The sequence below is a fragment of the Teleopsis dalmanni genome, chromosome X (assembly GCF_002237135.1).
Source record: "Teleopsis dalmanni isolate 2A chromosome X, ASM223713v2, whole genome shotgun sequence".
In the NCBI taxonomy this organism is placed as follows: Eukaryota; Metazoa; Arthropoda; class Insecta; order Diptera; family Diopsidae; genus Teleopsis; species Teleopsis dalmanni.
The window spans coordinates 39612822-39625520 of record NC_051848.1 but is presented as its reverse complement, the minus strand read 5'-3'; the positions used below and the strand labels follow the sequence as shown (position 1 = coordinate 39625520).

The 12699-nt window shown below is 29.3% G+C and overlaps 1 protein-coding gene across 1 annotated transcript; it reads right to left on the bottom strand.

Annotated features, from left to right (window-relative positions):
* Positions 1-7170: 7170 nt before the first annotated feature.
* LOC119662025 (receptor-type tyrosine-protein phosphatase kappa) lies at positions 7171-9518 on the bottom strand. The gene has a single exon (XM_038071564.1). It carries the CDS (start codon positions 9443-9445, stop codon positions 7412-7414), a length of 2034 nt encoding a protein of 677 aa, XP_037927492.1. The 5' UTR covers positions 9446-9518; the 3' UTR covers positions 7171-7411.
* Between the last annotated feature and the right edge of the window lie 3181 nt (positions 9519-12699).

The window sequence follows — 12699 nt, the reverse complement described above, 5'->3', positions numbered from 1 at the left end:
GTATTATTTCTGTTATTTGAGCGAACTGAATCTGTACAATTCTTTTAAAAGCCATTAATTTACCTTGATTAATGATGCAAAGGTAAAACTTTAAACATTTTTTACAACTGTAAGTTCGAATAATTTGTCTTGCAATAATATGCGTTCAAATTTTTTGTTCTTCGGAAAGATTTTAGGGTTGCAGTGACTTATTCCATAATACAACATAACCTCATTTTTATACAAACATTGAATCCATTCTACTATTAGATTTATTTCAGAATTGATTGCAACCAATTGCTGTATTCTACGTTTGCTACACAAGTTTAAATGAGATGCTTTAAGACTTTTTTTATTTAGTTTTCTAACAAAAAAAAAAATATTAATTTCATTTGGAACTAATAGAATATTTGTTTGTATCTTATTTGAAACCCTAGTTTTAATGGAAACTGACATAACCCTGACCCATGTCCTTTACGTATTTAGCTTAATATTTTTTGAGAATGGTCATTAAACAAAATGCAAAAAACATTTTTTCATCATTTATCTTTCCAGTCTGAGAAAACGTATCTCAAAGATATCAAAATTATTTCTACAAATTTTCCGTTGCGTTCTGAGGAATTTTTGTTTGCTTATTTGATTTTGTGCTCCACACTTTAAGGTGAAAATATTTCGAATCTGATAAACCATAAACATTTTTCTTGAAATTTACCTTAAATTCCTTTGCCGAACTGTTAGTTTATAATTTGAGGATATGAAGGAACTTTATTGTGGGTTTTGCTAAGATTTAAAAAATTTATTTTCGTCTCCTTTGACCAATTATGCGTTCTGGCAAGAGCTTTCAATCACTACACTTAGTGTTTGCTGAGTATATTTGAAATTGTTTTCAAATAAATAAATTAAATTAAATTAAAATAAATTAGTTGTAGTTCAGAGTAAAACTTGAAGAAACAAAAATAAACAGAAAAATTTTAGCATCATTACTGCCTGACTTCGTAATTGGATAAGAATGAGGATTTTTGACAGAGTTGAGAGTCATGGATCTTTCTTACTATCATCAGTAATTATATTAGTCGACACTGAACGTTAACAGTCTCTAGGAGTTTCTTTCGTTTGCATAGTTGGTCGTTGCTGGTCTTTAGTTGTTAGCAACTTTGCGTTAAAAATTTTTTAATAATTATTATAATGTATAATTATAATTATAAGCTTTTATAATAAAACAAAAAAAAAATCAAATATGTACTTTAAGGGTTCCGAATTATGCCGGAATTTTTGGCAACGAAATTACAGATAAACTAGAAAAGGAGTAGCCTTGGTGCTTCAAGGTCCAGGAATATTCTGTAGCTTGGGAGGAGGTATCTCTTGTTAATTATTAAAAAAAAGAGGAAGATTGAAGAAAGATATACCTGGATAATCCAGCAGAGCTATCACAATCGAATTCGCTTATAGGAAGTTTTAATATAAAATGATTTTAGGATTGTATGGAACTAATTAAAAATAATTTAACAATCGTTAGAGAAATTCTTAGAAGATACTGTGGGTTATCACCCTATCAAACTGGCAATTTACTCTAATAGAACTTTAAGGTTATGCAGAAAAGGGAATGAGTCCCGTGCTGAAAGTTTGCCAGATACTGATAACACTGATAATGAAAGAAGTACATAGGTTCGTATATTATATCGGATGATGAAATTAAACGCTATAATGTATGTTCAACACTACAATTAATGGACGAAGTAGCACTTAGAAAAATACTTTAAGTGTACGAAGGGTTGCAATAGATATTTACGTAGTAGTAGAAACCTCGTTACATAATATTGTAATAGTCTATAACTACATTGTAGCTTAAAATTTCCTTAACATGAGATTTTGTGGCTGAACAAGAACGTCTAGAACACTAAGAATTCTATTTTCGAGAACTCATAACAAAAACTATGTAATGACACGATTATATTAAGGCTCTTAATTATGGATCAATTTTTTAGTGTAGTTACTTAACCGGTAGTGACACTTCTATAAATCTGTTTTGACTGTTTTCTAGTGTGGTTGCCTAACCGGTTGTGACTCTGCAGTAAGCCTGTTATGCTACTAATATATTTAGGCTCTTAACATAGGATCATAATGAGATCTCTTGCTCATATTTAAGAGGGATCAACTTGCAAACTGTTTTTTAAGATAAAACTTTTGTACTGAAGTAATTTAGTATCAATTTTTAGTGCGGTTACCTAACCGACAGTGATTCTGCAGTAAGCCTGTTGTGATACTGATATATTTAGGCTCTTAATTTACAATCATAATGAGATCACTAGCTTTTATCTTATTTAGGAGAAATCAACTTGCGAACGGTTTTGTAAGATAAAACTGTAGCAATGAAGGAGCCAACAACGAATATGCTAATGACTCAGTAGCCTGGAAAGCAAGCAAGGATGCGATTCGAAGAGAAAATATTAAATTGTGGTGAAATTTCGATTGATATCATTTATAATAATGATAGAAGTAAGCTAGAGAAGATCAAAGTTGTGAATTATTTTTACAAAATTATTTAGAATTATTTGCAAAAAATTTAGGTGAACTAAGAGAATTACTACGAGAAGGCTCTGATTAATACTGATATACAAATGTAAATCATATTTAAAGATGAAGTCATGATCTAATTTTGTGAATCGTATTAGCTTTTAAAAATAAAACAAACTTTAAATTATAAAACCAAATTTATCTCATTTCATTTCAATTACTATTTAAATTTTCTTAACAATTAAGATAATAATGACTTGAAAGAATATTAAATGTTATTTCAGCTCAATTACTTTCACATATAATCAAACAATTTAATATGTTTTCACGCCTTCTCTTATTCAATTTTTATTTGCTAATATAATATGGAAAATAAATTATATTTCACAAATTTGATTAAATTGGATAAATAAACGGAATAGAAGCAGAAATCTGTTTTCTTTCAATAAGGAATAGCTGGATTTGATTTAAATAAAATTATAATTTAACTCGATTTTATCACACTTCAGTAAATTATATTTAAAGTCAAAAGGACACACAATTCCTTGAAGCAACAACTCCCCCCTCAACTTATTTGAATACATTTATTTGCATAATAAACAGTTCATTTCATAAATTTTCAAATAATTAAATATAGGCTTCCATGTTTAAACACTTGTGAGCAAACAAACAATGCAAAGTAATTGACATTTCGGATTGAAATAATAACAACAGTGGCAATTTGCATAGAACGAATTGCAATCTCTCAAAGGTCAGTTAGATTAAGGATTAAATATGATATTTATGGCATGTGAAAATGATTAATTAGAAAGAGTCATAATATAGGATTTCACTAATTTAGCGAAAATATTGGGAGTGCAGCATATAAATTGCAAGGATGTTATCTTCAGGCAAGCGAGAAAATTAATTCACTTCAATCGGTATTCAAATTTCAATAAATTTTTAGTTTTGACAGTTGAAATATGAATTTGCATTGGTCAAATGAAAGAATTTGTTGCTTTTTCCTCAGATTATTATAATTTTATTATTGTATATCTTTACCTTAGGTCAAAAGGTTATGCAGTTTCATAATTACCACAGAAAACCAAAGATCATGAGGATTTTAATAAAATTATAATGGAGAAAACTATCTGAACTTATGTGCTTTAATTAAGTAAAAAGTTAAGTAAATTTTTAGACTCACCACATTAGGGAACCCCCTCCTTGAGAATCTTGATCAATTACAAGACCACCTACTAAACCGCATTCTAAGCTTCACAAAGGTTCTAGGTAATTTTAAACCCTGAGTTTCATTGGATCACCAGTATAACCCAAACCAATCTAGAAATAAGTTGGTCAATTTTAAAGTTTCGCTGTGCAAGAGAAGCGAATACGGGACTTGAGTATGAATAGATGCAGCGCTTTACAGTGATGGTGTTTCATTTGCAATTAACTAAGTATAACAGCTTCCTCTGAATTCATTAAACAGAATATATGAATGTCATATTTTCATAGTTATATTCAACTATTTACAATGTTGGCACTCTATTTGCACTCTATGAAGTAAAAAGATTTTCTTCACAGTGATAATACATTATTTGCAATTAAATAATTACAAAATTTTACCTACTTTTAATAGGGCAATATAAATTTCTGACACTGGAACATATTTTATAATCAATTAACTAGATAAGGTTCCCTCTCTTTCAAGCAATAAATATAAATGTCTGGCAGTGGTAGATGATTGCACCCAATCAACGAAACTGAAAAGATATCCTCACTTTTGATTAGGGAGTATAAATGTCTGCTTTTACTGAAATAGTTAACAAAATCATAGTTTGATTTATAAAGATTGGCTTATGTGCAATAATTGCCAGAAGTTTTTTTAATAATTTTTTTATCTATTATAATTTCATATATAACCCTGCCTGTTGTTACTTGCTTCCAGTTTTGCACTTACATTTTTTTTAGGTTATATACTACAAAATGGAATCACGTTGGCTTGGGCCATACTTCTGCCCCTATTGCTTATCAGTACTCACAATAATATATATAGACAAATGTTTTCCTTTCTGACGACATGCCCTAGTCATCGGACTCTTTGTTCTTTTCTTTTTACATTTTCTTCTTAAAATAGATTTAAAAGCAAGTAGTAGATTCTTATCTTTTTTTATAAGAGTTCATACTTTAGATCCGCTAACTAGAATAGGATGACTTATGATTTTGTACTATATTTACTTGAGGTTTTGTGTTAATATTAGTAAAGTTAAGTAATGGTCATGTATATAGAAGGCTTTATTTTCAGCGATGAGTTTCTCTTGGATACAAATTCCTGCTTTTATTGTTACTATGTATCAGCACCCCAAGATATTTAAATGCTTCTTTTGCTTCGTATGTGTAGTTGCCTTGATATTTGCTGTTTTGCCTGTATCTTCCGTTCTTTATATTTTTATTTACCTATTTTTCTTCTTATTCCTCATATAAGAAGCCAACCTTACTTGCAGTTGCTGAAAGTATTCAGCATTTAAGCATTTAGATCTTGGAATTTGTTTTTCTTCCTAAAACTGCTATATGGTCCACATATGCAATGGTGGCATTTGTCTTATTTAGGTAAAACCAGTATTATTATTATATTATCATTATTTATTTCATAATCTGTTAGGAGCTTAAGGGTACAAGAAATGAACTCCAACTAACTCTATTTTGCGAAATTTGTCGAAGTTCGTTAAACGATTTGGCAGTTTCGGTATTAACTGTTCTACGTCATGTTGTCATTGGCAAAAACAGTATTAAGGATACAAATTATCATGCTGTGTTTTTGGTGGGATTACAGGAGTATCGTCCATTACAAGTTACTAACACTTAATCAAATTTTTAATTAGAGCTTTTACTCTAATTATGTAAGCAAAATGAATGTTTTCATAATTAATCATAAAAATAATAATTAAAATATTGTAAATTGTTGTAATTATCTTTGTAGATCGTGATCATGTTGATGACTCTCAAGGAGAGTCGAAATATACTTTTACAATAAGCGATTAGCACTTTTCGTGTAGATAATTGAGACCCTAGGCTTCATAATATTTCTTAGTTGAATATTGCTTTCATTTATTAATATTTTAAAAAATCATTTTAATTAGATATTAAAAAATATGATTAAATACTATATATGTATTTTAAAAAAATTGAAATGAAAACAAAACTACACTTGTTATTTGGGTGTGGATAAAATTATATACACAAGTGTACATACATTTATTTGAATATATATTTATATAAGTTTTACAAAATAGCGATACATTTATAATTTGCATAAATGCCAAAAAAATACATAATATAAGTATATAAGTATATAAACGTATCTCATACATTAACATTAATAAATATATTAAGTTAAATATATATAAATAACAGTGGCAATACAATTTCAATATCATTTTCAAATAAACAACAAATAGGATTTTAACATGGCACATTTAGGTATAGTCGCAGTTGGAGACGTCAGACGCTCCCCTTACTTCAGTTACAATCATTAATTTTTTTTTTGCTTATATAGTAATTATATGTACTCAACAAAAAATATTAATATATTATAAATATTTTTGTTGTAAAAAAAAATGTGTTTTTTATTCCATAAATCATAAGTGTAAATGTGCATTGACAAAGTACAAATTACTTAAAAAATATGAGTAATAAATTTGGTTGGTGATAAACTCAAATCTGTATCTGAATTTTTTCAATATCAATAACATACATTTTTTTTTATTATATCAACAGTAGTGATAGATCTTAGAGTTAGTGTAAGGAACTCAGTGTATAAATAAACTTGCAAAATATATTAAATTAAATTTAATTTAAAGATACATTGTATTGGAAAAATTTCTTAAATTTTAAAATAGCTAAATTATGATTTAAACTTTAATTTGTTTTTGTAAATTATGACTATAAAATATATATATATATATAGTAAACAATTTTTCATTATATAAATGTACCAAAAAATAAATATAATTAAATATCTATAATTCAGAAAAATAAAGTCTTATAAAGTATTGCATCTCAATAATAAGAATTTAGCTAATAAGTTCTAATTTTGTTGTTTTTTTGAAGGAAAGGTAGCTTTTAATATAGAAGACTTATTGGCACATAAGTGGTAATATGGCACTGATCACTAATTTTTAACAAATTTTTGTATTCAAATGATAAGCATATAGACAAAAAAAAAAAAAATAATAATATATAATAATAATTGTTATAATTTACTTTCATATAAATTATAAATTATTATTTTTGGAGAATTTTTTTGAAACTTTCTTGTTACGCGGATCGAATGTTTAAGTAATTTAAAAACTCTCTTAATTTTAAATAAATATGTATAAATTAATATACATATTATTTGAGAGTAAATATATATAAATGAACTTAAATTTATATAAAACTAACAAAATGTGTTTTGTGGAGTATCTCGTAATATATAAATTGATTTGAATTATTTGTGAATAAGTCAAATTCTAATAGTTTAAACATGAAATTACTTATATAGGAAACTTTTTCTTATAATTTGTATAATTACAGTTTTTGTTAACATTCACATTAATGCAAAAAAAAATGTTACAAATGACAATTTTAATATTAAAACTTGCCAACAATTCCTTTGAATTATTGTGTTATATATTATGTTAAAATATTTGGACCTATTCAAATTGATTATATTGTTTTCGTGCCGTAGACCAGATAAATTTAAAACATAGCAACAAAAAATATATGTAGTGCAATATTTACTTTTAATGGCCTACACACCTCAAATACAATACCAAGAACACTTTGAATTATTAAGTTGTATTTTTAAAAAACGAAGTTAAATTTATATTAATTATTAATTTCTTTAACCGCAAATGCGCAAACAATGTTATTCATTGTTATAGTAAAATTTGTTTATTTAATCCTTCTTATTAAGGAAATGTAGGACGTAATGTAATACTAAATCGTAGCAGTACTTGTACTCAGTCATATTATCGACGAGCTGTGGTCGATGACGTCGTACAGTTTTAACCGCCTGAAATACATCTACTTCGCCATGTTGTATGACCTGTTCAATGCAGGCATTGGCCGCACAATAAACTCCGGCACGTGATCTTCCATCGGGTGAAACCACACAAACTGGCCCATAATCGGTTTTCTGACGCCATAATTCGACCATGTTCATTAGATAGACTAGTGAATTCGTTGAGTTTGGCACTTTTTGACCCATTGGCCAACATGTCAATTGAAAGAGTTGTACGGTTTTGGTAGGTGCTTTAACACCAGCCATCATCTCGGTAAGTGAAACAATTTTCTTGTTAATTTTGAATTCAAATTGCTTTATGTTTGTATAGCTTTTAGACGCTACATAATGCACAGTAAATACTGGTCCGTATTTCTCCATTTTTGATTTAACTGGCCAAAAAGACGGAAATTGTTGCGAATTGGCTGGAGGTTGACAGAGTACAACGACAGCGGAACATTCCTGATCATATACAAGAGACCAGAATTCGCCTAAAGTGTGTTTTAATGGCCATTCGGTTACAATATATTCGCGTGGCTTAGTGTAGCCATCCACAAAAACGGAATTTATATAGTCGGTAAAAGCATTTCCCTGAAAAGATGTCAAATAAGGACGATTATTATCTGGTGGTACACATAAAACATCACGATTTTTTTCTCTATTATCAGCACGATGACCACCAGCACAATCACCAATTGTAAATCTCGGTGTTTGCTTGCATATCTGCTCATATTCCATTTGATACTCATTCATTTTAGTAGTTGAATTGCGCCTAGCTTTTGACTTAAGACGGTCAGATAATTCAGAAACTGGAAACCAAGTTTTGCCACATATAATATTTTCCTCTAAAGTATCGTAAATAAATTTGTATTGTTCAATATTTTCTACTAAACCTTTACGGGACTGACGTAGTTTCTTCAAATAACCAAATACATTAAAAGTTTCTTCTTCTTCCGCTAGCTCTAAATTTGCATCGATTGACAAATATACACCTGAACGACCACCACCATCACTGCAGTGTACCAACATTGGACCCTTCATGTCATCTTCCTTAATTATATTACCAACCACTAACCGTACACGACGTCTAAATTCCAAAACCGCATTTGAGAAGGGACAAGAGTGTGAGTACCATTCCGTAAAGTGGAATTGCAATATTAAACGTTCATCGGTAACCGCCTTACTTTCATTCTCTTTATACAAACGAAATGTACGAATGTGAAAATTTGCCAATTGCTCCTCTCGTACAATATTGATATTGATGTCACCATATGTTTCGTGCACCTCCATGTTCGGTGGCCAATACTGCACACACATGACCTTGGCAAAATCGAACGTTTTTGTTAACATGACTATTGCACTGACATTCTCCTGCCATACCAAACGCCAAAAGGCGTTCACAGTCTCCTCAACCGGTCCCTGTGTAACAATATATGCATTCGGTTTCAATAGACTATCCACATACGATGCATTTACATAGTCGGAATCGGGGACGCCAGGTATCTTTTGTAATACAACACGATTGTAATCATACGGAATGCACTTAGGATTTTGATTTTTCTCATGATTATTCTTTTTCATAGCATGTCTGCATGTGTTTGTCTCCACTTTGGCAGCCGTCTGAAATTCTAGCTTATAGAGCACAGGAAATTTACGTCTCAGTTCGCATAATTTCAAAAAGTGCCTGGTGTCAATGGGTTTGTTGGGTATTGTTTTCGATAAGGAATTCTTTTCATCTCGAGCCTCCAATTTAATTTTTTCGAAGGAAAGCAACCCACTGTTTAACATACTTAATTTGATGGTGTTGGGTATGGAGACAATTGTTCTCTTTCTCTTTTCAACGTCAGCATATCGAGCAGATGACCTCGACCTGTGTTTTGACGTTGATTTCGATGCTGTCGCTGAAGATTTTTCTTTTGTATTTGGCATAGTGATTTTTTCATTTATTTCGATTTTGTTTTTTCTAATTTATTTCTTATACTTTTGAGATACATTTGCATAAAAAAGCGATTATTTAGTTTTAATTAGCAACTTCAGCTATCACATCAACACATTAACACATTAATTATAATTAATTAATTAACAATGCTTTTGATTTTCTTATATTTTTTTTTTTGGTTTTTTGTGCTTTAAAGTCGTCAATTAACACAAAATTATATTTTCATTATATTTTCACTATTAATTTCACTATTTAAGCATGAACTCATATATTTGATTGAATTTAATAAATTTTTCTTAAGTTTTCTTTGCAAATATTATATCAAATTGTAGGTGCAGCTGTGTGAATGTGCCTGTGAATTTCGACTGACAGTTAATAGTGCGATGTTTTTATCTTTCACCTCTCAGTGTAAAACAAAAACAGGCGTTTGCTTTACTTTACTTTCAGAATATTCGTTCGTACTGGCGTCCACTATACATGGGCGCTCTCTTCGGCTCGTCTACGTTTTGTATCTCATATCTAAGCAAAAAATTTCCACTAAATGCGCCGCTAGTAGCACAAAAAAATATATTTTCAGATATTTTTAGTAGCAAATACATAAAGTATCTGAAACAAATGCTTTCTGAATATTATAAAATGCATTTCATTTATTAAATAATATCTGCATACTGCAGGCAACATTTTAAATAATTTTGATTTCTATTCAACCAGATAAACTTTTTACTCGCTTTTTATTCGTTTTGTACCACTGTATCTATACTGCAAAAAACTGAAATAAAGGAAAATTTTTCAACTATTTTTGTGCTCATACATTTTACTCAGTAGACATGCGCAGGACTTATTCATCTTCAATTTAATTTTTATGAAGTCATTTTCAAAACGTACGTATAAGCAAAATTTCCATGTTTTTAGAGAAAACCAAAAACTATTTTCTACATAAACGCTTGCTACGAAATTTCAACAGAAAAATATATTATATCCGTACGAGAACTCTATTGTGTGCCATAGAGAATATCTTATATGAAACATAGCAGAAGTGAATGATTTGAAAATGTTTACAAATTTATGTGAAACAATATTTTGTTGTTATGTAAAATTGAAAATTTTTTCTGACTTTTCTGTTTAGATCCATTCATAAAATTTTTTAGATTTATTTCAAACTCAAAGATTCAGAACAAGCACTATGGGTATATCAAGATTTGATCTGTTCCTCACAGTGATTTAAATACATATTTGTTTTAAAAACTTTTTACGTTATTTGCCATAAATTAAATTATAACTAATTATATAGAAATAATTATTTTAATATATATATATGTATATGTAATATATATATCTCGGCATCACGTTGGACAAACGATTCAACGATTCACATGGCTTAAACATGTTCAACTAAAAAGAATTTGCTTCATCACCTTCAAAAGCTATTCAGAAAAGAAAATCTCGATGCTAAGAACAGGAAGATGATATATAACCAAATAATTTATCCATCACTTCCATATGGCTGTATAGCGTTTAGCAAAGCTTCAAACACTACTATTCGCTACCTAGAAATTGCACAAAGCCAGGCTTTGAGAGGACTTTCCAAGGTACCATGGTACATTAGGACGAATGACATCCTAAGGGACCTCAAGATTGATCCGATCAAAAAATACATAAAGGATAGAGCCTTGTAATTATATACGAAAACTGACAGGCTTACTAACACCGCGTCATCAAATCTCAGAATGGTTATAGGCTCCTCGGTGAGGTATGCAGATCTGAGACCAGTTATTGCTTAGTCTGATGAAGTGTTAACAATAATCTAGTCAAGGTGTAAAGAGGAGTCTTAAAGATGCTTCGTAGTTAATAGAGAGTAAAAGTGCTCAAGTGCAGTGGCACAAGAAGCTTCAACATAATAATATATTGTTAATTATAATTTAATATAAATAAATAATATGAAGTAAAAAGGTTTTAAAGCTAATATTTATTTAAATCAATATAATATATACATTGGTATTTTCTAGTAAAGTAAATGAAGATGGTAAAAAGTTAGCTAATCAAAGTAATAAGACGTGGGGAAAGAAGATTCCACTGCTCTCAGTAGAGTTACTGATGATACACAAGTCTTAAAAAGAGTCCTGAGGAAGACTGAAATCTAGTATTGAATTTTTATGAGACGCTTTTGATGTTATAAGGAAGACTGAAATTTAGTAACGAATTTTTAAACGATGATTTTATAGTCCTGAGAAAGACTGAAATCTAGCAATGATTATGTCAAGTTTTTGTCCTAAGTCTTAAGGAAGACTGAAATTTAGCAAAGGAGTCGTGATGAAGCCTGAAATCTAGTAATAAATTGATTTGAAGTTTTTAGGAGCCTTGAGAAAGATTAAAATCTAGTAATGTATTGCGAGAAAAGTCAAATGAATGAGTATTATTATTTAAAAACATTTTTTTTTAAAGGCAAAAAAAGGGAAAGATATTATATTAAATAAAGTTTCCTGCTTTGTACAAGAAAAACACACTAAAATGAAAATATTTTAATACATTTTTGGATTTCTCTCGCGTTACTTTAATAAAAAAAATCCTAAGTAGTGCGTTTCTTTAAAAATGAAGTGTTTTTTTTTCGAAAAAAAAAAATAGTGGCCTCTTCCTTTGCAAAAATAACCCTGAGTAGTGCGTTTTTCTAAATAAAGGCTTAGTTTCTTTAAAAAAAGCCTCTAAAAAGTATTTTCGTTTAGTAAAAAAGAGCTGAGTAGTGCGTTTCTTTGAAAAAAAAATCAGTAGTGCGTTTCTTTGAAAAAAAAATCAGTAGTGCGTTTCTTTGAAAAAAAAACAGTAGCCTATTCCTTTGCAAAACAAACCCAAAGTAGTGCGTTTTTTTTTTAAAAAACCCCTAAAAAAAACGTTCTTTGGCAAAAAACCTGAGCAGTGTGTACTTTGAAAAAAAACCCTTCGTAGTGTGTTCCTTAAAAACAAAAACACTGAGTGGTGTGTTCCTTTACAAAATAACACTGAGTATTCTACTTTAGGTGCTGATAGCTGTAAATTGTGTATGACAGATATAATGTTTTTTCGTAGTCCATTTCAGATGTTGACTGTAGGAAAATGTTAATAACACATAGAAAGTTTTTTCGTAAAAAATATTTGTAAGTAAATAAATATACATATGTAAAAAACTAATAAAAAAATTTAATAAAATTCTTGAGGTAATTCTGATTCTTGGAAAACAGGATTTTTCTATAGGAAAATACTTTTAAACACT